The sequence below is a fragment of the Lissotriton vulgaris genome, chromosome 12 (assembly GCF_964263255.1).
Source record: "Lissotriton vulgaris chromosome 12, aLisVul1.2, whole genome shotgun sequence".
NCBI lineage: Eukaryota > Metazoa > Chordata > Amphibia > Caudata > Salamandridae > Lissotriton > Lissotriton vulgaris.
This window is the reverse complement of record NC_141700.1, coordinates 254,178,372-254,205,050: the sequence shown is the minus strand read 5'-3', so window position 1 is coordinate 254,205,050 and position 26,679 is coordinate 254,178,372. Positions and strand designations below refer to the sequence as shown.

At 46.9% G+C, this 26,679-nt stretch overlaps 1 protein-coding gene across 2 annotated transcripts in view; it reads left to right on the top strand.

Annotated features, from left to right (window-relative positions):
- The window catches only part of CIAPIN1 (cytokine induced apoptosis inhibitor 1), a 162,194-nt gene that overhangs the window by 67,482 nt on the left and 68,033 nt on the right, over positions 1 to 26,679 (top strand). For both annotated transcript variants that reach the window (XM_086947782.1, XM_086947783.1), the window contains exons 3-4: positions 15,460 to 15,627; positions 17,002 to 17,078. In XM_086947782.1, the coding sequence (XP_086803908.1) occupies positions 15,460 to 15,627; positions 17,002 to 17,078 (245 nt within the window). The remainder of the gene's footprint in view (positions 1 to 15,459; positions 15,628 to 17,001; positions 17,079 to 26,679) is intronic.

Below are 26,679 nucleotides of genomic sequence, written 5' to 3'. Positions count from 1 at the left end.
TTGGTAAGTTTGTGTCCCCCACCCCGCAAGAAAATTGTAGACCTCTCCAATGTGGAGGGTTAATGGAAATAGTAAGATACACGTCCTTGAGTTTCAATAGGACCATCCAGTTGCCTTGCCAAAGTAGATCCCTCAAGAGATGAATACCGTACGTTTTGAAGTGGTTGAAAACCAACCACTTGTTGAACGCCCGTCAATTGATAACTGGACGGTGGCCTCCATCTCATTTCTCCAACAGGACAACATTGCTCAAGAAACCTTGTGGATGAATGGTGCAGTATGATTGAGCCCTTCTTAAGAAGGGAAGTAATATCCTCCTGAACGAGGACAGAATTGTGAGCAGAAAAACTATGGGGACTAGGGTGAGAGCCTTGCCTGGGAGACTCCAACAATTCTATGTGGAAACCTCTGACGGTCTAGAGTACCCAATCTCCATTGTAAGAGCCCTCCAATTGTGAGCAAAATTTGCCAACCTGCCACCTACTTTTACATGGGAAAAAGAGATGACATTCATCTGTGGAAGAGGTGTTGGAATAACTTCCACGGAACTGACCTCTAACTCCTTTGAGATGTTGCTGGCCTCAGGAAGGGAAGAAATCTCCAAATCGGTTTGAATCCTGCCAGTGTCTGTGAGAAAGTGGCTCTATATACACTGGACCAAAGTAAGGTACAGTGTGATAGAGACCACTACCCCAGAGGTATAACAGAGGTTAAAGTCCGGGCTGACCATACTCTCCAAAGTGGTAGCTTGGTCGAGCAGTAAGGCAGTACCAGAGGACAGTGTAAAGCATTTGTTGTACACACTCGGTCAGCAAAAGGTTTCACACACTCAAGGACTGAACTCCAGGCCTATTGTTTTTACATCAAAAGATATAGTTGTTTTATTTTTAGAACCAACAGGTATCAAAATATACTTTTCTCAATATGAGTGATCTCAGATAATTACTTTGCAGAAAGGTAATAAACTTTGTAAAAACAATAGGTACAGGGGTTGCAGTAGGCAACACAATTCTAAACACAATTTAACATTGAGCTCAATGGGTTTTTCTACATAAATGCAGTTGATTACTTTATAGATTACTTTTGTAACTCCAGTACTGGATCCTAGAATCAGTCCTGGGGTCTAAGCTGAAAACAGTTTAGTAAAAACGTTTTGGTTATTGCAATGATTTTTAAAGAATATAAAGGTATTCTAAAAGTTGACACAAACTTTTCAGTGAAAAACTAGCAATGTTATCCTATGGATGGAAATTCAAGTCACAGGTAAAGTAGGTTCTCGTTACTTTTGTAATCCAGGACTCGACTCCTAGGTTCAGTACTGGGGTCTCTACCTAAGACAAGTAAGTATTTACGTTTTAGTTGTTGGTATGATTTTTAAGGAATATTTGTAATTTCCAAAAGTAGACAGAAGAAATTTCAGAGAACAGTCTATGGTTTCCTATGGGAGAAAATTCGGGTTATGGGTAAGTACAGTTCTAATTACTTTTGCGGTTCAGTACTGGGCTGAGAGGTAAAGTACTGGCTCCTCTCCTGACTCCAGGTGAGTAATTAAAAATTCGTTACTCGGCTGATTTTATAGGAATATTTTAGAGTTTCAAAACTTCACACTAAGAAGATTTTTCGAGTCAAACCAGTCAATGTTATCCAATGGCAGGAAAGTGAGTTATCGGTTTCCAGGTGAGTACTCGACTGGTGAAGTTAAGGTTCTGGGCATAGACCTTGTGGAGTGGTGTGGCTCACTAGTTAGAGGCGGCGGACCCGGGAGCAGAGGATGGCCTGGGACCAGGGTTCAATTCCCGACGCGGCAGGGTCTTGGACCAGGGTCAATGTGCTCGATAATTCTCACCTCGGTGCCTACCTAGGGATCACACTTGGCAACTCTGGGCATTAGCTTGCCTCATCTCCACAACGGCCCCCCACATACGCCGGGGATGCCTGGTTTCACCTTGGAGATACCCAGTAGGGACCATCTCACAGGGAAAGCCAGGACGGGTTCCCCAGCGGTCTACAGCGCAGAGATACTCCTTCGGGAGTCGATTCTAGCGCTTTAGAAACCCACAATCAATCAATCAATCAATAGACCCAGGGGTCTCCCAGGGTCCTGAAGGTACAGTAGTTACACCCTCAGCGGCACAGGGGCAGCCGGGTGCAGAGAGAGTAGGCCCAATGCGATCCAATGGAGGGTAGGGGGCATTCGGTTGGTGGCTGCAAGCAAGCAGGCCATGCTGCTGTGGGAGCTGAGCTCCTGGTCACTTACTCAGGGGAAGTAGAGTAGGGTGCCGAGTGCCGCTGGAGGTGCAACTACTGCGGCACTCGGGCGGCTGGGTGCAGGGTGCTTTTGAGCCGTCGGGCGCTCAAGGTTAGCCAATTGGAAAGTTAAAAAGTGAACAAAGGCTGCAGGCTCGGGGATGGAGATTCTTCAGGTGCGACCACCACTTCGAGAGGTAAGTTGGGATCTTGGAGAAGAGGTAGGTACCCCAAAGGAAGGCACAGCGGACCATGGGGCGATGGGTGCAGGGGTGTCTTTTGGCGTCGGGAAAGCTTACCCTTAGCTGGTCGCGGTTGGGGGGGTCCCTGGTTCTGAGGCTGCAGGGTCTTTGGGCACTGAACTTCGGGTGCCAGTCGCCGGGGGGACGTCCTCGTGGTCTTGGATCACTTGGGCATGGGCCGGGCTTGGCGGGTGCAGAGTGGGCTGGATTCGCGGTTCCTGGCTGGCACCAGGGGTATTGTTGGAGCAGAGCCTCTGCTCAGGGGAGTCTCAGTCCGTTAGAGGATCAAGGCAGGCAGGTCCTCCGGGTTGTCCAAGGTTGCTGTCCACAGGAGTCGCCGGGATGAAGCAGGAGCAGGTTCCAGGATCGACAGGCCGGTAGGGCTGGGGCCAAGTCAGTTGGTGTCATCCTGTTGTTAGGAGCTGCATGGTGGGTCTTCTTCTTCTTTCTTCTTTTCTTATCGGGATCTGAGGAAGGAAGGTTCAGGGTGCCCCTAAATACTGAATTTAGGGGCGTTACAGGTAGGGCAAAGGCAGGGACCAATAGGTCCCTGTCCTGGGGTGGGTACACCCCCTAGCCTGCTCCTCTCCTGTGGGAGGGGGGCAGGAGCCTAACGGTGATTGGGCAGGGCTGCCCATTTTCAAGATGGCCGGAGCCCGGGGTCATGCTTCACCTCGCCTCTCCCACCTGAGGGGTGAGGTTGGCACAGGCTGGCACACCCCCCTTCCTGATGTAGGGTTTCCCGCCAGTCTTCCTGCCAAAGTGGGGGTCAGAACTGGTGGGGGCCAGTTGCGGAGTACAGCAAGTGGTCTGGAGAAGCTCACAAGGGCGGCAGGCCTTTGAAGCTTCCCCCTGCCCATACTGGGGGAGGAGACCTAGCACCTCGCCCAGGATGTGCATTGTTGCAGGCACAGGAGAGCGGGGGCTCTCCACCCAGGGGTCCAGCAACATGTCTGCTGTGTGGCAGACTCTCAGACCAGACGTGGATTGTAGGTTAGGATTTCAGGGGGCATCTCTAAGATGTCCTCTGGTGCATTTTAAATTAAATCCCACACTGGCATCCGTGTGGGTTTAATGTGCTGAGAAGTTTGTTATCAAACTTGTCAGTCTTCAGTGGAGCCATTATGGTGCTGGGGAGTTCGTAATGACAACCTCCCAGCACCATATACTCTTAATGGCATCACTGCACTTACAGTGCCCAGGAATGGCCCTGGGTACTGTAGGGGCACAGGGCTCATGCACCTGTGCCCACACCACTGGCAGAGGACACCCAGGTAGTGGGGTGACTGAGGTATGCCAGGGCAGTGGGTCTCGTGGGCATGGCACACAGGGATGTGCCATGTCGACTCTTTGTTTAGTTCTGTACTTAGACACTCAGTCTGCAAAGGCAGGGTGTGGGTGTCAGGGTACAGGGCCCAAAAGGGTGGCACAATAAGTGCTGCAGCCCTTAGGGGTCTTCTCTGGTCACCATGCCCTGGGTACCTACGGTACCATTTACTAGGGGCTGATAGGTGGCCAGAGATGCCAATTGGGGTTTAGTTTCAACACAATTTTAGGGAAGGAACACAGGCCCTGAGCACCTGGTTGGCAGGAGCCCAGGGCACACTCAGTCCAAGCATATCAGCAGTTCAGCAAAAAGTGGGGGCATACCAATGCAAGAAAGATGGCACTTTCTCACAGTGCCCTTTCTTTGAACCTTGACCTCTAGAAGGGGATTAGTGGGGAAAATGGCTGTACAAGCTCCCTCTACCACGACCCGCCTCTGAAAACCTTTGTGGTAAATAATCTTTGCATGGATGCCTGAGCTTTGTCCAAGTAAGTGAATGTGGCCACAAGCATCCATATGCCCTTACTGAAAGGATCTCCAAATACTCTACCTAGGACCACCAGCCCAGCCTCATAGGTGGAGAGATCCCCTAGCTTTGGGTCCACCAAGAGTGAGCATTGTTGCTCTCTAGAAATGGCATAATCCGCATTGCCCAAAACGAAAATAACCCTTTGGGCCCAGCCATGGAGGATGTCAGGAGGAATTAGAGAACCAAGCCTGTTTTCCATCTTCTGCCATATCATGAACTTTTGTTAAGGGACCCTCAAAGTCAAGTAACTTATCCTGGTATAAATGCCCACAGCGATCAATGCTTGCTTTAGGATTTGGAATATATTTCTCCAGGAAAATAGCCATGTATGCATCAATCTCAGGTGTACATGCCACTTTACTGTCCAGAAACAGATGGAGGCATTCCACCCTGAGCCAATTGCATGCTTCTTTTTCCAGAGGCTTACGGAGCTGCCCTGCCACATACTTTCTCACCGGGGGCCCAATCTGAACAACAGGGGTGAAGGATGTCATCTGGGTCAAGCATGAAATGGAGATATGAGTATGTGTAGAATCATTCCCCACCGTTGAGATGATCAGGCAGGTAGAGTGGCACCATAGGCTATTATGTCCAGAATCTCCATCTAAATCTACTGTTGAAACATCCCCCTGAGGCAAATCTGGGTTAGATGGGCAAGGCAATTCCAAACCTGAAAGAAATGCAGAAGAATCCCATGGAGGGAGAGCCATGGATTTGGGAGAGAAGTATTTCTGGGTTTCTCAAATGCTTTTAAATCCGCCCCCCTGCATGTTTTTGCTTAGCAGTAGCCTTGCGAGGGGTAATTTCCCCTGATTTAGTTTGAGTTGGGAAACTGGGAGTAGGTTGCGTAGTATCGCTCATGAAAAAATTGTGTTTCTACATTGGCACTGCCGAACAACCAATTTCTTCTCAATAGTGGCCATGATGGACGCTACTTCTTTGTATATAGAGGCATCCACAGCCACAAATAAATCGTCTCCCCAATTTAAATCTAGGGGTCTTTCCTTTTTCCCTTCATAATCCAGGTGATCCTGCATATTTGAGGGACGTAGAGGTGGCTGGGAGACCAGCGCAGATTTAAGACACTTTAAAAGGCAATAGGGGCAAACCACAGCAGGGGGCGTTACGAGAATAGCATGATAAAAAGATTTACAGCCCCGGGCACAGAAACTTCAAAAACTGACTATCTCAGCAGTAGCATAAGTAATAAAAGATATTCCACGAAGCAAGGAAAAGGTGCAGTACCACAGGCTGTTACTAGGTGTCCCTGTGGAGTTGTAAGGGACCTCTATTCGCCACATAAGGTACTGCACCCTTAATAGAATTAAATTAATAGAAGCAACGCTTGGGAAGTGCGCCAAAATACAGCTTTTCTTAAGTTGCCATTTTTGCTTTATGCCATTCCATAATCTGTGCACTAAACCTTGTGCATGAAGGGGATCAGCATGGATCTTACACCCCCAACCATGCGTTGCATGTTGATTTTGTTATACTTTGTTTTTATTATAAGGATCTCTTTTGACATACAATTACAAAAATCCCTTTTCCTTTCAAAAACAATATATAAATGAGCGTTTTTTTGGTATGTGCTATAAACTGAATTCTTTTTATACCTGCTGTCCTGTGTTTCATTACTGTGCAGTAGTGTTTGCAGCTGTCTTTTTCCTGATTTTGAACACACTCGAAAAGTGATGATATTTTACGTTCTTTTTCTGTCCTTTACTAACCGGGACTGGGCCCAGCCTCTCAATGATGACTTAAAGGAAGGAAGGAAAGAAGAAAACAAGGAAGGGGAAAATAAAGTAAAAAACAAAAGGACTAAATAAAGTCTAAAAAGCTGTTGAATGAAGAAGAAAGAAATGATAGAGAAACATAATAAAGAGCACAAAAAGAATAGAAAGGATAGAAAAATATCAAAAGAGGTAAAGAAAAAGAGTCCTAGAGTAAGGAGGTAAGGGGAAAAAAGTGATGAAAGAAGAAAGTGCTTTGTAGTTCTGAAGGCTTTTTTGGGATTTCAGTTTTTTTGTGTCAGACTTGGTTAAGTTATTTCAGCTGCCTCGCCTGGCTGGAAGAAGCTTATCACCACTGCTTTCATTTTATACCGCTTCCCCTTTGTTCTGTACAAGCACGTATAAATAAAAAGTAATTATAAAATTGCCGAAATTGGCAAGCTTTTAATGCTGAAATATATTTCACAATGTAGTGTGCTAACAGTACATTAGTTTTCTTACGTAATCTGTCATCATAAATATGTATTGCTGCGAAAAAAGGTAGAAAAACAACCCCTTCTCACCTATCCCCACCCCCGCCTCTAACTCGCACAAAATGGATGCTGAAGAGCATAAAGACATGTACGGCTCACTGTTTAAAACATATGTTTGTTTTGGGTATTTATTTCACAGCGCATCTGTAAGAGTCTGGCTTATGATTTGGTGCACACTTACTCAAGTGAAGCACCTTGCACTAACCCAGGCAAACCTTATGGTGATTTTAGTGGTCATTGATAACCTTTTGCAAGCTCTCAAAGTGGTAGCTGTAGAATGAAGCCTCAGACTTATCTTGAAGCAGTGTTAAGCAGCTTGTTTTACCAGGTTAACATGCAGTGTAGGTTAAATGAAAAATAACTACACAGTGTATATGTAAAGATAAGTCTATTCACTATACAACATTCACTAACACATTGGTACACAAATACACAATAATACTTCAATTGCAATAAGGTAAGCAGCACAAAATACAGTGGTCTCCAGGGGGAGACCAAAGTATATATTAAGAAAGTGGAATGCGAACTGCATCTGAAATCGGGACTCAAACCAGGAGACTCAGAGGAGCTGAGGTCACAAGCAGCCACCCAAGGTAAGTACCTAGGAATCCACTGAGGCTGTGTGCACAGTGGAAACCCAGTCATGTGTACAATAGAAGTCAATGGGAAAGTCGCTGTTGCAGTTTTGGAAAAGGAGCCTTCCCAATGGACCCTGAAGAAACCCAGTGGAATACACAAGGCTGGAGAGTCACCCCACCCGTGGAGGACTTGAGAAAAGATGCCACTAGAGAAGACACTAAGAGTCCAGTGGAATCCAAAGGTGGATTCTTGAAGTGAAGAACCTGTAAGCAGAATACAGGGCTAGCTGCTAGACTGGTAAGATATGGCGAAAGACAAGAGCGGGAAGCACAGAGGGTGAAAAAGCTATAAAACGCACATGTGGAACGCATCTGACACGACAGGGGAAACACTTCTGGATATTGAATAACTGCCACTTGGAAAACGCCGCTGGACCCCCGGGTTGTCGGCTAAAGGGCTGTGTAGCACAGAGAGTAAGACCTGTCTGGTATGCATATGTCTCGGCCGGCCCGTGAGGTTGTAGGCCTGAAGCTGTGTGATTTGAGTTTGTGCAATAAAAAAAAAAGAACCTGTAAGCAGAGGTGACAGTGTCTATGCCACTTGGAGGTGACCAGGAGGCACAGAAGAGCAATGCCCACCGATGACGGACGATTCATAAGTGTTGACGGTGACCTTTTCGTTGCAGCTGTGAGGACCAGGCGACGCAGAGGAAGACTAGTAGCTGTGCACTAGCTGTCCCACGTCTGAAGTTGAGAACCAGGGGGTGGGTGTCCGGCGGGAGAATCAACAAGCCTTGGCAGCAGCAACTGGCGTGGAGAGCAAAGAAGCATCCACGTTGGGACCAGCAAGATCCAAGGGACTCACCACAAGCAGGAGAGTCAGAGCATGAGCAAGGTGGGAAGCCCACTGGAGCAGAAGACCATCGATAGGATTCACAGGCCGAAGGCATAGGAGTCGCAAGAGGACCTCAAGCAGCTCGCCAAGAAGAAAGGCCCACGGTGTAGAGGATGCAGTGCTTGGCAGGAAGAGATGCTGGAGTCTGGAGCTTTTTGTACCCTGAAGATCTCTGAAGTGCAGAGCCAAAAAGCCATGGCAACGGCAAGCCGACGCTGTGCACTGGGGTTTGGCCCCAGGAGGGAAACTGGCCTCAAAATGGCAGCGAGGACAGGTCAGGACTTGAGGGAGTTGCAGAACCACTACCTATGTTGCTGAGCATTTTTGTAGGCCGTGGGACGTCAGGAGCAGCAGACTGGTCAGCTTTGTTGTAGTGCCTGCAGATGCAGGGGCGTGACTTGTTCACTCCAAGGGAGATTACTCCGGGTGTCCCTGATGCCCAAATGTCTTTTGAAGATCCTGGAAGAAGCACAGACACAAACGAAGAAGACTTGCAGAACAGCGAGACAAGGAGGAGCAGGAGGCTTCTGTGATGCAGGCTCGGTTCCAGGCGAAGTCCAGCATAGACCAAGTGTCCAGACGGTTAAAGAGTGATGTGGTTTCAGGCTTGAGTCTTGTCCCACAACGAATCTGAGGACCCAACCACGAGTAAGCTCTTAAAACCCTAGGAAGGCGGTTAGGTTGACTCAGGGGTCCCTCCCAGAGGAGGGGCTGAACAGACAGGAGGATACTCCCATGTCCTTTGTCCAGTTTTGCGACAGAGTAGGAGCAAAGGGCTCCCTGAACTGGTTCAAACTGGAGTATACGAGGAGGGCACCAAATGTGCTCTTCAAAGCAGTCTGGTGGCGCTGACCAGCACAAGCAAGAAAATGAGACTGGGAAGAAGGAAGAGGACAGACCACTGGAGAGAAAGATCAGGAAAAGGAAACAGTGGAGAAATTAAGGAGGAGAGGAGGTATAGGGAAAAGACTGGGAAAGGCAGGAAGTAGAGGAGGAGAAAGAAAAATATGATAATTGGAGAAGGGGGAGGGACATAGAGAACAATTGGAGAGAGAAGGGGAGCGTGGAATCAAGGAGAAATAAAGAGCGGAAAGGGGGCTTGAGAGAATGAGGAGGGGTGGGGGAAACGAGAAGATCCTGAGTGCGAGAAATAATTATTAGACGAGAAGGAAGGAGAGAAGGAATGAGGAGCTGGAGAAGAGACGGGGGGAAATAAGACGCAATGCATAAAAAAGGGGCCAAACGAGAGGAGATCGAGAAAGATGGGTGGGAGGAGGAGAAGGAGTGGGGTAACGAGAAGAAGATGGGGAGATACAGTTGTAGAGGAGGAGAAGCATAAAGAACAGGTAATGGCAGAGATAGGATGAGAGCAAGGGACAATTGAGTGAGAAGAGAAAGATGGCGCTGAGAGGAGAAATACAGATGAACGAGGAAATAGGGTACGTGAATAGAAGAATGTGTGAGCAAGAACTGCCAGGAGAATGTGCTAGCGGAGAACCAAGAGCTAGGAGTGAGGCAATGGGCAGTGGGGTTGGAGTGACGCGGCAAGGGCAGCTAAGGAGGTGTGCCTAGAGGCTTTGACGGAGGGGGGTGGGAGCAGAGGGTGTCGATGTTACAGTGAGTGGAAAAAGCTTTGACACGTCTACATCTAACCATCGACCCTTCCGAAGAAGGCTTACCCAAGCCTGCAAATATGTGGTCCCCTCGGCTATCCAGCATGAGAAAGTTGAGTCTTGTTACAGGAGCCCTTATGAGAAACAAAAAGACAAAACAGATGAATCACCCTCAACGAATGTCTTATGGAAACTCTCTCAGAACTACTGAAACAATCTGTGTTGTGAGGGTGCACTACCACAGGCTGTTACTAGGTGTCCCTTTGGACCCCCTTAGGCCAAATATACTACTGCACCCTGTGACATGGCTAGGCAAAGGATATGGTGCAGTGGTGAGGGCTCCCGACTGGTAAGCTAGGGATCTTTGTTCGAGTCTGCTGTCAGGCTCAACATCCTGTGATGATGGGCTGATTCCGCGAGCCCATTCCTAGGTGCGCTATATCTAAATAAAAGCGTTTGTAAAGTAACAAAAAAACGTGTAACAGCAGTGGCCTCAGAGAGGTGGTGGGGGCCTTCGACCAGTGAGGGTTGAGGGGAGGCACAGGTTGATTAAGGGACATGAAGCAACAGAAGCAGTGTTGTGGGAGGGATGAGGGGAAGGCACGGAGATAAAGTGATGGAACGAAGTTTCATTGCATAAGTAAACAAAAGTTAACAAGCAAAGAGGCAGGACAACTAAAAAGAGTTCTCTAAGAATAAGTGACATGAATTGTAAGAACACATGTAAGAGGAGCAGTCCTTATGCGAGGATACAAAATTCCAAAAATAGGGACTACTAAGTGTATTCACCAATGAAAAGTCAGTATTTCTAAGACATCAACCAGAACCAATGAAAAAGATGGATGTTTTTTCAATCCATATGCTAGATACTGCACGTCTCAGAGACATAGCACTGCCTAGGCGAGATCTAAAAACAAAATAACAGTCCCTCAAGAGAGATACAGAAGCTCTTATCTTATGGCTGCTGGAGTAGCTAAGCAAGAGGGGGAATGAACAGTGATACAGGACTTTGTGTACTGCACTGAACTTTTATTGGCTGGAGGCATGTTCTTTTTTCCTATGTTTGATGGCGGTAGCTGCCGGCGTGACTCGCGGGTGGGACGGGGCGGGGCGGGGTTGGGGGGTATGGGTGGGTGGGTGGGTTGTCGCGCGGGAAGGGGGGGGGGCACAAAACTATTTTTTTTTTTTTAAACCTACCTTTACAAGGGCAGAGTGCACATGACTAGCTTGGCCTGCCCGAGAGGGGAAACAACCTTGGCGCCCTCGGGAGTAGGGAAAGAACTCCTCCCCTGCCCTGCTCAAGAATGCTGATAAATTAAACCCAGATCAGTTGACTGGGGGTGAGTGCTTGCAATGTTCAACACTCCGTCCATCATGCCGTTTGGTTTTGCTCTGCTCAAAGAGCAGACCAGCCCCACCCACCCACAATGTAAAGCAAACATAAAATGGTAATAACTACAAGTTATTACCATTTTATGTTTTGGCTTTCCCGCACTGCGAGAAAGCAGTGGGGGGGGCTCTCCTCTGCCCTAGTGGAGGAGCTGCCCTTGTTTGATGGGAAATCTAGTTAGGATTAATGTTCTGTTTGGCTGCTGGGGAAAATAAAGAATAAAGTACAGCATAATCCTCGTCTCCTGTCCTCACATAGAATTTGAAATTGGAGGCTAATAATTGAATTCTCTTCAGACTGATTAATTGGCACAATGCAAGTGCATCAAACAGAATGTAGTATAGACAATGAGTGTTCTTAACTGAATTTAGTAGAGCTTCAACCTTCTCATTTAGATTACAATTTAGATGTTTTAAATTTTATATATTAGTGAATCTAATAAGATATTTCATCATTTGTGTATTTGTTTGATTAATAGTTGTTTGCATATTTTTGTATATTGTTTTGCAGTTCAAATTATGAATATTTCTTAGGCCAGGGCCCACCAATTCCCAAAACTACTGAGTATGGGAGCCCATAATACCAACATTGAATCAGTGGGGATTGCCGGATTCCAGTTATGATTAAGTGGGGATCCGCAGAAATCAAGAGGTTAAGAACCAGTTTTCTAGAGAATAAGCAAATAATGTACACCAGCATTTTCATAGGTCTAAAGATTTTGCATTTGGTCAACACACTTTTGAAGGGGCCACTTGATTTTCTGTCTTGCACTGACACAAGTGCACACTTGCAATTCCAGCTCTTTGCTATTATATGATTCTAGGCAAGGCCCAATTCTATAGTAGGCAGGTATTGATAAGTAAGGATAATTTCCAAAAGTATATCGTCCTTTAATCCCCTGTTCTGCCTCGCCATGTCATTGTCACCTTGGTCAGCGAATCATGAAAAATATATCTATGGGACTTGGTCTCAGGTTTTTGTGAAGCTTCTTGTCATAATTTACACCTAAGCTTGGGCATCCCAAAATAGAGGTTAAGCATCTGAAAAGTGACCAATTTATTTATTAAATATTCTGGGTTTTGGAATTTTCCTTCCCAACATCGTTAACTATGAAAACCGTTTAAAGCATGGGATTACTCCTGCTGTAATGCATGTGGCCTGCCGCCTCACTCCATTGTAGGTAACCAGAGCAAACAATGTATCGCAGTTTCGTTTTGAAAGAATAGAAAGGCTGCTATCTCTTTTCTGCTATCCTTTCTTTTTACATAAGTAATAACAGTGATCTGAAACATTCAAATGCTCCAAAAGGGACTGGGTGCACATGGAGCAAGAGGGCCACTGAAAGAACAGCAGTGTGAAGATGTAAGACTCGTAACCCTTGTGATTATCCTTGTGGTTCGGAAAGTGGCCAGAGAAGGAAATATTACTTGCCTGTAGCACTAGATTTAAGAAAGAGTTGCTCCAGTTCTTTCCTCCTTCTCTCTCTCTCTTCCTGGGTGCTAACAGTTTCTCACAAGCTGTAATCCATGCCCTCAGTTCACCTTTAAAGTATACAAAAAAGTGAAATGCTGGAATTAATCTCAGCCACTGATAATTACTCTGGCTGCATCCCAGTCCATAGTTATTTTGCACACTGTGCCATCTGAGTTTGTACCCAGCTATATGCAACTCAGTCTTGATCCTGCTCTCATGGGAACAGTCCAGACCTAACTACCTAGTTAGGGCTCATCAGCCAGGCACTTTATCCATCGCTGTTTTCTATGCTTCAGTCTAAGTACACCTTATGCTCATAGAAAACAATTTAGTTTGAAGTATACTACTGTTCATAAAAACCTCACTTTCGACTGCAGATATTGCTAGGAAGAGAATACATGTGTAATGTTAGGGCACGTGTCAAGGAGCTGCATGTGACTTCCCCATGATTTGAATATTGAGAATTATGGTGTTCATGTCCCAGGACATGCTACACGTATTCCATTATGGCCAGATAACAGACGGTATTTTAGGCTGCCTAGATAACTTGGGCTAGTTTTGAACAGTGCTTAATTTGTAAAACATTAAATGTCAATGCCTTCGTCAGCCCCTGTCCCTGTCAGCGCCGCCAATGACAGAACCAAGACAACTTCTAAACATCACACCCTGTAAGTGAAACAGTTCAGATTGTTCAAGGTCCCCCAACGCTTTAAGAAAGGTTTAGACGGCAAGTGTTGGTCACTTTTAATGGACAGCTGTTGCTGTGTTCATCTTTAATTTAGACAAACAGTGCCACCATGTGGCAGACTGTCATAAGTGCTGGTGTTGACAATTAAGGGCTGGAGCCGATCACTGGAAACCACTGGCTCAATTTAAGCACTGGTTTTGAGATTGGCGTAGTGACCTTTTCAATAATAATCTTTTTTCTCCTTGCATTGCCTTCAGCAAGTCAAGTCTGGCTCACCTATAGACCCTGTTCCTGCTAAAGTAATGGGCAATCTTGCCCCAGTTTTAATTAATCCCCTTCTTTCCATTTGGAACGCCTCCCTGATCCAGGGTCATTTTCCTTCAGCTTGGAAACAAGCTAGGCTGCTTCCTATTCTTAAAAAACCCAACGCTGATCCTTCCCAGTTCTGCAGTTACCGACCCATCTCGCTTCTGCCCAAGCCAGCTAAGATATTGGAGAAAGTTGTTCAGAAACAAATGGCCCAGTTCTTGGAAACAAATAAACTGCTTCACGATTCTCAATCTGGGTTTCGAACCGGTTACAGCACCGAGACAGCGTTGCTGGAAGTCTCAGAGACAATTAGGGAATCAGTGGATAGGGGTGAGGAGGCCATGTTGGTCCTCCTCGACCTATCCGCTGCATTCGACACGGTTTCCCATGTCATTCTTACATCCCGACTACAACAGCTGGGGATTGAGGGCACTGCCCTAGCATGGCTCAAATCCTTTTTATCCGGACGGACCCAAAGGGTACTGTTGCATCCATACCAATCCGAAGATAAACCCCTCCTGTGTGGCGTGCTCCAAGGCTCAGCCTTGAGCCCTTTGTTGTTTAATGTTTACCTGGCCCCCCTTGCCAAGGTAGTTGAGTCTTTTGGAGTCAGGGTGGTCTCTTATGCTGATGATACTCAGCTTGTTTTTTCATTTAGAGACCATTCTGACTCCCTCTTTTCCAACTTTCGAAACTGCCTTGGCAACATTTGCACTTGGATGGCTGCTAACCATCTTGCCCTCAACACTGAAAAAACAGAGGTCCTCTTTTTCAGCCAGAAAACTGCTCCCCCTTCAACTCGTTGGTGGCCTACCATTCTTGACCCTCCTCCTGTACCAGTGCAATCAGCCCGCAACCTGGGCTTTATATTTGATAATACCTTGTCCGGAAAAACCCAGGTTAATAAAGTAGCGGCGGCTTGCTTTAATAAACTGCGCATGATCAGGAAGATTTTTCCCTACCTCCCCCAGTCTTCCCGTAAAACAGTGGTCCAGGGACTCATCACGTCACACCTTGACTATGCCAACAGCCTCTATGCCGGTGCCCCCCAATATCTCATTGATCGACTTCAGATTATACAAAACGCGGCTGCAAGGCTGATTGGCAACATCCCTCCTCGCAACTCGGTCAGAGCCTACCGAGAGGAGCTTCATTGGCTTCCAATTGCCCGTCGCATTGACTTTAAGGTTCTGACCCTTGCCTTTAGGGCAATTAATGGCATTGGCCCCTGCTATCTGAGCAAAAGGCTTAAAATAGCTTCTTCAGTAAGGCATCTGAGATCTAATAGTCTACGCCTGATGACGGTCCCTCGCTTCAGACTCACGCGTACTGGTGGCAGAACCTTTACCGTTGTGTCCGCTAAGCTTAGGAACAGTCTACCCTTGGATCTCAGGTTTTCTGAATCAGAACAAGTCTTCCGTCGTAAACTGAAAACATGGCTGTTTTCTAAGCACTAGCCTGCAAAGCTTCTGCAGACCTGTAGATTTTTCATGAACTCAGCAACCCCCTCTGTGATAAACAAGTAGTCTTAGCGCCGGGACACCCCCTCTGGAGGTAGCCGTGCGCTCTATAAAATTCTTAATAAATAAAATAAATTGCCTTACCTTCTTTTCCAAGAATCACTATCCACTTCTCATCTGTTGTTATACATTTCTGGTTTGTCCACCTTGTCCCTTAAATACATTTCCTGCCTCTATGTGCCTTGCTCCTATTTTTACACCTGCCCTGCTTTTACCTTTTAGTCCCTGTGCTTCATCTCTTTATTTTTCTTGTGTGTAAAGCTTTCCCCTTTCATTTCACTCTTCAACAGTTCCTACCGCTTTTTTCACTTTAGTACATACATCTTTTTCCTGCCTCTTATTTTCCTCTTCTTAATTGGTACCAATCTCTTTTTCCTCACTCAAGCGGCACACAAGGCGTCCAGTTTTGATGTGATCCTGTCAGGCCTGGTGAAGAGCAGTGCTGCAGTACACACCTCGGATGTACTGGCAGAGATAGCACGGATCCTAAAGCCCGGAGGTCAAGTCCATATCAGGGAACCAGTGTCCCCGTCTGTCACGCCAGGAGGAGGAGGTAAGAAAGGCTCTGGAGTTTCATTTGACTATTTTTGCAATTACACAACAAATAGAAGGTAAGTACAGACATTACTTATGTTGAAAAGGGAAATGCAGTCCTTTTATTTACATTGTAGAATCTCTCTCTTATTCACTCCAGTGTTTAATTTACTTTTGTGTCGTTTGGTAAATCGTTTTTGTGTTTTTTGCTAACAGTCCTGGGAAAAGTAAAGTCTAAGTTCAAGTAGGAAATGTAAGATGAACATGTGGTGGAAAAAAAATAAAGTCAAAAGTTGTCCCTCCTTCCCCCCACACAAGACTAGGTGACATCTACAGAGGAGTTAGAACACCATAACATATCTAAATACATCAGTTAACACCAACCCACTATTGCCTGATTTTTGGAATAGAACATATTAAATATTCTTGCATGGGGTGTTGAGTGGTTATTTAAGTTTGACAAGTTAGGCTGATGATTGATTGAAAAGGCAACAAAAATAGACCGGGACGAAAGTGGTAAACAGTTGGAAAAACTTTTCAGCATTGAAACACATGTTGATCGAGTAAATGGCAAAAATGCAAACATATGGACACAATACCTCTACCCTTAAATGTGCATTTGTTGTGGGTGCCAAATTGTTTTCAATACTTTTAAATGTCTGTTGTGATCCTGCAAAGCAATTTGGCACCAACAGCCCACTTGTCTTTGTTATTGTGCTTTGTTTAAAAGAAACACTCATAGTTGTGTGTTTTGGTTTGTTACAGTTTTACACAGTTTGTATGCGTGTGCGCACTCATTCTGACCAAGCAATATTGCTAGTGGTCACAAGCAGTTGCAGTGGTTATTAGGGCATGAGCAATGTACAGCAGCTAATGCCATTTGAAGGAGGTCAGTAAGACTATAAACACCCTTTTTAGTCCTGCTTTAGATTTTCATTCAGTCTCTTTTCCCTCTCCACAACAGTCTTGCCCTAACGTTTTAAGTTCTACATCGCCCTTCTCAACGTTCTTTCCCCACCTCGAGCGTGCTAGCTGCCCTGCTCTCACCTGGCCCCTTTACATCACATTTCTGTACTGCATGTGCCAGCTGTTCTTCATCATAAAGCATTGGCGCCTCTCTGTGCCTCTTCCCTGTTATTCATCCACACACTCATTCTGAACCAGTCCATCATCCCTCACTCCGCATGACCAGCACCCCAAAGCGCACCGCCTCCCCAGCCGAGGTGATACGTTATCATGGCTAGATGTGCTACAGTAGCCTTTAGGTGCTGGCCAGCAACAGTAGCTAAGGGTTGCCTTAAAGTGATTTTTTTATATGAGTTTTGAGCAAATTAGAATAGTGCTAATGTTCGATTCTGATGGATCCTGTCATCTTTGTTTCTTCCTGTTGCAGGTAATGAAGGCGGCATAAGGAACCCAGCCCAGCTGTCCTCTGCACTGACCCTCTCCGGGCTCACAGATGTGAAAGAGGTTCATTTCACTTTTGAGTCTTCCTTACTTAATTTTGAGAGCATGCAACTGTAAATACAAAAAATAAACATTTGCTAAATTAACAAAATGTTTCCCTACAGGAATGAACTGGCTTGTGGAACATAATATTCTGTTTTTAGTTTACTATTTGAGTGAAGAGTTGATACCTCAGATAGATGGGGGCATTGTATTTACCTCCACTCCATTTTGCCATCTTCCGGTCTACCTTACACCAACAATAAGTCTCTAAAGGACGTTACAGTGAGTGTTGAGGGTCACCAAGCACTGACCAAACAGAAAACATTTCCATAATGGAGAGCCTTTCTGTACTGTAGCTGGCCAATATGAATAACTGTATACACCTGATTTCATAAGTCCTTACATATACCTGCACACTACATGCATGTTACCGCTTGCCTGAGCCCCTCACCAACCGAAACATTGTTCTACTGCTATCTAAAAGAAGGCTGAGAGAATTCTTTCTAGAGAACCACTCATTTGTAAGGAAGCTTGCAGTGTTTTTCTCAGAATAGTATTTCTTTCATAAAGGAGAGAAATGCAATTTCTAAGCAGCCCTAACGCCATATGCTGGTCCAAGCAAATTTGATTTTTTTTTTTAATTGTACTGTAGTGTTGTCAGTAAGCCTCCACCTGTGCATCTCCCAAAAACAACCTAAAGGACCTTACTTTTAGCCATTCTTTCCTACAACTAAGCATTGGTCGGTTTAGCATTTCCTGATTCTCTGTACAATGCAACCACCTTCTGTCAGATTGCAGGACTATGTAATTTCTGGTATGACCGCATACCCTTCATGTACTTTGTGCGAATAACCTTCTTTTTAGATCCCCCCCTTTCACACTTCTGGCCTAACTGATAGCTTCAGTAACCCAAATGTAATCAATAACCATAATTTCTCTGTGTCTCAAATGTGTCACTTGGGCCATTGGTATATCAAGTTTAGAGGCATGTGGGCTGCTGAATTCATATCTGTGCATAGATCGCCGCCTAGTGTTGGGTCCGGATGATTGCACATTGTTGTCCTGGAAGAGTCTTCGAAGTATCACGAGATAGGTGGCTCCTCCCCTGGACTACAGTGCGCATGGGCATCGCCTCCATCCCCAGATTGTTTTTTTCCGCCATTGGGTTCGGATGTGTTTCGGTTCCCTCTGTCGGGACCGATAGTTGTTCAACTTCTAATCGAGACCAAAAGGTCTCTAGGCTGGGCGTCGGTATAGTTGCGTACGAGTTTCTTTTCTGACTCTCAGCTCCGATCTCTTGCTGCCCTTCCACGTGCTTTCGGCGCGGACGGGCCTACACTACACATTTGCTATGGAGCGAACTCCGTTTAAGAAGTGCCCGGTGTGTAACTCCAAATATTCACACCTCGACGTGCACCCTGTGTGCAATACATGCTTGTCACCGGATCACCACGAAGACAGCTGCATGGCGTGTTCCAAATTCCGGTGCAAGAAGACTTTGAAGAATCGTCGGGCCCATAGGCTCCAGGCTAGGTTATCGACTGCCGCGCCCCCACCTGACGACATATTCCAGGAATCTGTCGAGGAAGAAGACGACGGACAAGGTTCGGGCTCTAGTCCCGCGTCCGAGGGTGAGACCTACGACGCGGGTGAGGAGAACTTTGACGAAGTCACCGACGAGGTAGGGGACGACGATCAGGCTTTTGCCTCTATGGGGGATAGCTCGGAGGAGGAGCACCCCCAACCAGACTCAGGGGTTATTCCCCTTCATACGGCCCAGGTCGAGGGATCGCCTTCGGGCCTTACCCAAGATCTAATTATAAGTCCTGCGTCCCCGCCTCCGGGCCCGGTCACGGACATTTGTGAGACAACACTTACGTTGAAGAAAACGAAAGTGAAGCCACCTGGTCACACACCCTCGGATGCGAAACCGAAAGTGAAAGTTGCGCTGGTGCAGAAGGTTCTGGAGGCGTCAACTTCCAAGAAGACCAAAATGGCCGACTCGAAGAGCCACGCCAAGATGGCCGACCCGAAGCCCTCGGGGTCGGTGCCGAAGGCGAAATCGTCCGACGCGGCTGCGTCGGCTCCGAAAGGGGTTGTGGACCCGAAGACGGCTCCGAAGAAGCGTCAGGGCGACGACGCACATAAGCATGGGGCGTCGGCCCCGAAGAAGGTGCCTGCGGGTGGTCAGGCTCTCGACGCCGAGAAGTCGCTCGAGCCGGTCGAGCCCTCTCCGGCCTTGACGAAGAAGGTAGCGGAATCCCTGCAACGGATCCGGAAAGTCAGTGTGGTTCCCGCTCAGGGCACTGTGACGCCTAAGCTCACGCCTAAGCCTGCGAAGGAGCAAACGCCTATCCGTTTCACCCTTCCTCCCAAGTCGGCACCGAAGGCCTTCGCGCCGAAGCAAGGCGGACCCTCGAAAGCTGCCTTGGTGGTATCGAAGCTTCGGCTCCAACCGCTTGCTGAAGAGGAACGTCGTGAGGTAATCATCGACGCCAACACCGGGAAACTGTCTCTCCTCAAAAGGAAGATCACGACGGAGCCGGCGTTGGAACATTTTAAGATCCCTCTCAAAAACAAAAGGGACTCTGCGGACTCTTCGGCACCGGTGGACCCTGTGTCCCCACAGGTCCTAGGACACTCGCCAACGCATTCCGCCACAGGCGACGCGGACGAGGAAGACGCCGAGTACACCTATCCGGCGTACTCGGATCCGGAGGAGGAGCACGAACCTTGGTCAGCCGAAGGCGACCCAGAGGACCCGCAGTCGGGCCAGGACGCGCAACTTTTTGCGGCAAAGACGTCCCCGACTGAGGACTCGGCGGCCTTTAACGCCCTGATCGAGAGAGCTGCGGCTAACCACGACGTCGAGCTGCACTCGGACCCCGTGGATGTGGACTTCTTGTTCGACACTTTTTCTGTAGCTGAAAAGTCGGTCAAGACACTGCCGATGCTTAAAGGAGTGCTTAAACATGCAGCGGAGGTCTTCAAGGAGCCCACCCGGGCGCGTGTGGTCAACCCTCGCATCGACAGGAAATATAAGGCAGCGCCCACGGACCCTACATATATCAAGGGACACTTGCCATTGGACTCTTTGGTTGTTTCCAACGCTCGGAAGAGGGCGAACTCCCAAACTACTGGTGACGCTCCTCCCCCAGACAAAGAGTCCAAGATCTTTGAGGCCTCAGGCAAACGGATTGCTGCGCAGGCAGCTAATATCTGGAGAATATCTAACACACAAGCCCTACTTGCACGTTATGATAGGGCCCATTATGACACCTTAGAGGCCATACTCCAACACTTGCCTGACCAATACAAGGAGGCAGGAGAGATGCTGATTCAGGAGGGAAAGCTCATTACGAATGCATCCATCAAATGTGCACTAGATGTGGCAGAAACAGCCTCCAGGGCTATCAATACCAGTGTGTTGCTTAGACGCCATGCCTGGCTTAGAATTTCAGGGTTCAAACCTGACATCCAAACTACAATACTTAATCAAACAGTTAACCCAGACCACCTGTTTGGCCCTGAGGTGGACGCGACCCTGGAAAAAATGAAGAAAGATACTGAAACTGCCAAGTCTATGGGGGCCTTGCAAAGTCAGCAGTTTCGGGGTGGTTCCTTTCGCCGCTCCACTTCCAAGGGCACCTCAAGGGGTCAGGCATCGCAGTCCACACAATATTACAAGAATAACACCCAGACCTCGTACAACAACAAAGGTAGAGGTGGTTACGGAGGCAATAACATCAAGGGCAGGGGACGTGGAAACAATAGCTCCAGGTCCACCACCACCAACAAACAGTGACGTCTTGTCACTGCCCCCCGACCATACAACACCGGTCGGGGGGAGACTCCAGCAGTTCCTGCCGGCGTGGAAGTCCATCACCACGGACAGGTGGGTGAGGTCTCTTATCCAGTACGGGTACTGTCTAGAGCTTACTTCCATTCCACCGGACATACCCCCAAGGAGCCGTCCTATGTCAGGCGAGCACTTGACCTTGTTGCAGCAAGAAGTTCTGGTCATGCTGCAAAAAGGGGCGATAGAGCTCGTTCCTTTCCAGGAGCGGGGAACAGGGGTTTACTCCCTGTATTTCCTGATCCCCAAAAAGGACGGATCCCTCAGGCCAATCCTGGACCTCAGGCCCCTAAACTGGTACATCCTCTCGGAGCACTTCCATATGCTCACGTTGCAGCAGGTTCTCCCTCTGCTTCAACAGGGGGACTTCCTGGCCACACTGGACCTAAAGGATGCATACTTTCATATCCCCCTGCATCCTTCCCACAGGAAGTATCTCAGATTCACAATCCTAGACCAGCACTACCAGTTCAGGGTTCTGCCGTTCGGGGTCACCACAGCGCCAAGAGTCTTTACAAAGTGCCTGGCGACTGTGGCGGCGCATCTGCGACGCCAAAACGTCCACGTCTATCCTTATCTGGACGACTGGCTCATTCAGGCAAGGACAGAACAGCAGTGCGCAGACCACGTGTCACGCACTATTCATCTCCTGCACGATCTGGGATTCTCGCTGAACTATCCAAAATCTCATCTCCAGCCCGCCCATGTACGGCAGTATCTGGGCGCGACGATAGACACGCTGGCAGCCACTGCGCAGCCAAATTCAGTGAGAATCGCCAGCATCCAGACTCTGATCCAACGATTCAGACCTCAGCCCTCGCTTCCAGCGAAGGTGTTCATGCAGTTGATAGGCATGATGGCCTCCTGCATCTCCATCGTCCCGCACGCGAGACTACATATGCGTCCGCTTCAGGAGTGCCTTGCACGTCAGTGGACTCAGGCTCATGGGCAACTGACAGACCTAGTGTTGGTGAGCGGTCGGGCGTATAACTCTCTGCATTGGTGGAATCCACAAAACCTTTGCAAGGGCCGACCTTTCCAGGAGCCTGTGCCACAGATTGTCCTGACGACGGACGCCTCTCTCCAGGGATGGGGAGCGCATGTACTCCAGTACACGGTGCAGGGACTATGGACACTACAGCAAAGGAAGATGCACATCAATGTGTTGGAACTGATGGCAGTCTTCATGGCCTTAAAGGCGTTCAAAGTATATCTGTGCAACAAGGTCGTGTTGATCCGGACGGGCAACATGACAGCCATGTACTACATCCAGAAGCAGGGAGGCACACACTCTCCACAGCTGTCTCATCTGGCTCAGAGCATGTGGAAGTGGGCCATTCAGAGGAACATCTTCCTCATGGCAGAGCATCTCCCGGGCAAGGACAATCAGATGGCGGATCTGCTCAGCAGACACAGCCATCAAATGCACGAGTGGGAGATACATCCATCAGTACTCCAACCGTACTTCCAAAAGTGGGGTCATCCAGAGATAGACCTGTTCGCCACAAAGGAGAACGCAAAATGCCAAAGCTTCGCCGCCAGATTCCCACACCCGCAATCACAGGGCAATGCGATGTGGATGAACTGGTCAGGCAGATTTGCGTACGCTTTTCCCCCAGCACCTCTGATACCGCTGGTGGCACGCAAGCTCAGGCAGCACTCGATGACTCTCATCCTGGTTGCTCCAACGTGGGCTCGCCAACCATGGTACACCACGTTTCTGGAACTCTCCGTGGTACCGCATCAAAGGCTTCATCTCACTCCCAGCCTTCTGACGCAGAGCCATGGCGACATTCAGCACCCAGACCCGCAACAGCTCAACCTGGCGATCTGGCTCCTGAAGTCCTAGAGTTTGGCTACCTCAATCTTCCTCCCGATTGCATGAACATCATTCGGGAGGCTCGGAAGCCCACTACTAGAGCTTGTTATGCGGCTAAATGGAAGAGGTTTGTCATCTACTGTGTTAACCACGGTATTGACCCGCTAGATGCTTCCATTCAAAACATCATTTGTTACCTGTTCCACTTGTATCAATGTAACCTGGCGTACTCTTCCATCCGCATTCACCTGTCTGCTATGGCAGCATACCTCCAGAATAGACAACATCTGTCACTCTTTAAGGTCCCTGCTATCAAGGCCTTTCTGGAAGGACTCAAAAGGGTCATTCCACCAAGGACCCCACCAGCTCCAGAATGGAACCTCAATGTAGTTCTTACAAGGCTGATGGGTCCTCCCTTTGAGCCACTGCACTCTTGTGAGCTTCAGTTTCTAACTTGGAAGGTTGCGTTCTTAGTAGCGATTACATCGCTGCGGAGGGTTAGCGAGCTGCAGGCGCTCACCATCCAAGAACCTTTCTTCCAGGTACATGCTAACAGGGTGGTGCTCCGCACTAACCCTAAATTCCTACCCAAAGTGGTATCACAATTCCACATAAACCAGACAATTGAATTGCTGGTGTTTTTCCAAAACCCAGAGACGCTGGCGGAGCGCATGCTCCACACCCTTGATGTTAAGAGGGCCTTGATGTACTATGTAGACAGGACAAAAGATTTTCGCAAAACCAAGCAGCTATTTGTTGCTTTTGCCACACACCACAAGGGAAACGCTATCTCCAAAGCTGGGATCGCTAGGTGGATAGTGAAATGCATTCAGATCTGTTACGCTAAAGCTAAGCGCACTCTCACTATCCCACCAAGGGCCCACTCCACCAGGAAGTTGGGGGCCTCTATGGCTTTCCTAGGTAACATTCCCTTAGAAGATATCTGTAGAGCAGCCACATGGTCTACCACACATACTTTCACTAAGCACTACTGCGTAGACGTGCATTCCAAACAGCAGGCAGCTGTTGGTCAGGCTGTTCTAAAAACACTTTTTCAGACTGCTGCAGCTGGCACGGGCGGCCGCCGTTAATGGAGGGACTGCTATGTATTCTATGCACAGATATGAATTCAGCAGCCCACATGCCTCGAACTGCAAATGCTACTTACCAGTATGCATCTGTTCTTGGCATGTAGGGCTGCTGACATTCATATCGCCCACCCTCCTCCCCGCCGCCTGTAGCAGCTGCAGTATTTCATTCAGTATATATGTATATGCTCATAGCATGGCCATCACTCACATTCTTCACTCCATCTCTGCCAATGGCTAAAAACAATCTGGGGATGGAGGCGATGCCCATGCGCACTGTAGTCCAGGGGAGGAGCCACCTATCTCGTGATACTTCGAAGACTCTTCCAGGACAACAATGTGCAATCATCCGGACCCAACACTAGGCGGCGATCTATGCACCGATATGAATGTCAGCAGCCCTACATGCCAAGAACAGATGCATACTGGTAAGTAGCATTTGCATTTCCCAACATGCATTTGCCACCTCACTTAATGTAGCTTTTGCTATAGTTTTAGTTAACCGAGAAATACAATGTATACAATCAAACTAAGTGACCTTACTTAAACTTTGCTATAGCTTTCTTTAAGGAACAATTTTGGTCTTAGGCTATATAAATGGAGTACCAACCATAGAAGAAAAGCTTGTCCTCAATAGAGTACGTGAAAAATACCTTCCAGTAAACAAGAACTGGAAAACACGGTGGAAAGGAAAAGTTTTATATTAATTCCCATAAATGAGTTAACTCCACGACCACTGACACTTTGAGGAGTCTAGGAGTAGAGATAAAGTAAACCCGCTGGTGCACAGAATAACAGATTAGTCGGTATTGTGCCCTATAAAAAGTGTTGTACCTCTGTCTAATGTCAGCTGAATACTGGTAGAGGAAACCTCCTGGTAACCAAGTCAGACCCCAGGTTAAGACACGTTTGGCAAATGAAATATTTGCAAACATATATTTGAATACTTTAAGCAATGGAGTTTAGCAGAAATCTTTGAAGTGCGAAGATCATCGGTTGAAGACATTGGCATCTGTGATGGGAGTATGTGTACATTTTGATTTAAAATAGTAGAAAAGCAAGTAGTTAGTAATAACAAAGGTAAAACAAAACTAATGTGTTCCGAAAAAACATAATTTTGCATCATAAATATTTTGCCTATTTTGGCAAAAAGGTTTCTGTTATGGACAGGGACAAAGGCGATTAGGTTGGCTTTCTGTTTCATTTGTGTGCTTCATTATTGTGGTTGTGAAGTGAATGGGTCTTGGTTGAGTTGGAGAAGTGGACACCTCCGTTGTACCTTTGTTTCTCAAATAAGCATTACAATGAAGTAAAATGTTGTGGTTGAATTGGGAAGAGAGTCCTGCTTGGGTGGCACAGAGATTTGTTTCTGGTGGATGAGGGACAGAAGTGTTAGCATTCAGTTAATGCTTATGATTGTTTTGCTAGGTGAAGCGAGTTCGTGGGAGACATGGCCAGCCTCCTGTTACTTCGCAATAGATGTCACTATTTACATTGAGAAAAATTTTTGTAATGCTCTTTATGGGCGGAGGCAGTTTTTGAAAGGCAGATATAGTACTCTGGTGGTGGTTCAAACCCACCCTCTTTTAATTACGGAAGTTCCATAAAGCCGAGACATCTGGACAGTACAATAAAAGCATTGTTTGAATAGATAGAAATTGGAAATTCTGTATAATTCGACAAAAGTTTTCTTCTTAGTTTAAATATATTTTTATTAGCATTCATCTGTTTAGACATAAAGAAATAGTAGGATTTAAACAAAAAACAACGCGTCAATATTTTCCCCTTTCCCACCCCTCCACCCCCCTCTAAGGGCCCCTCGCCCACTCCCATGTGATGAATCTTTCACGCTCCCACCAGTGTCTTAAGTGCCTCCGTTTCACTCCTCAGCATTTTTCGATTTGAGGGAGTGTTTTCTCGGTGGTCGAATTGTGAAGTAGTAATCGTCCTGCTTAGAAGTGTCCAACATTTTTAACGCTCTGAGCTATTTAGGGCTGGAGAGTTGTTTTATACTCTGTATTGAAGAAATTTGAAAGGCGACTCCATTGTTTAGTAAAGTCTTTTCTTCCCCGCTTTCTATTTTTGAGAGTTTTTCCATTCCTAGAACACACCACATCTTACCTAGCCACTTGTTCTCGGAGCGGGGTGATTGTTATGCCCAAAGCCTCAAAGATTGTTTACTTAGCTGTAAAACGAGATGAGTAATGAGCCTGCCCCAAATACTATTCAGAGGGTGGAAATCTGTTTCAAGACGCCCAAGCAATATTACTTCAGGGCACCAAGCTACATCAAAAGTTTTCTTTTTAAATGGCTATCTTTTAATTAATTAATACTGTCTTTAAAAAAGTATTTTATTTTTTTCTGGCAAATCATTAGATCCCTGATATTTTGCCGCCTTCTTGCGATTCATGCATTTTTTCTATTTTAATGTTTCAACCAAACTCTTTCATTGTTGCCTTGGTACTGTTTTGTTACAAAACGTTCATTAGATCCGTTGATTCCCTGTCTAAAATGATCTGAGAGCTAGCTGACTTATCCAGTCTTAATCTGATAAAACAAACATGCTATTAGACCTGCAAGATCACACACGCTTGGCCCTACACGTGTGAAAACATTTTCCCAGACACCTGGCTCTGTAAGGGTTTTCGCAAAAACTTAATCAAACTTGGAGACACTAATTCAGGGAGGAAGGTTACTTTTGGATTCTCATTATAGTTTAGATTATTTATGTTTACCGTTGAAACTTTGCTGTTTTTAAATAGAAAAGCACACACTTGCAGTTAGAGTAATGTGTGTTGTATTTATTGGTAAAGAGAATAAATAGGACTGTGCACATCACAGGGTCTCAAGTAATGTTAT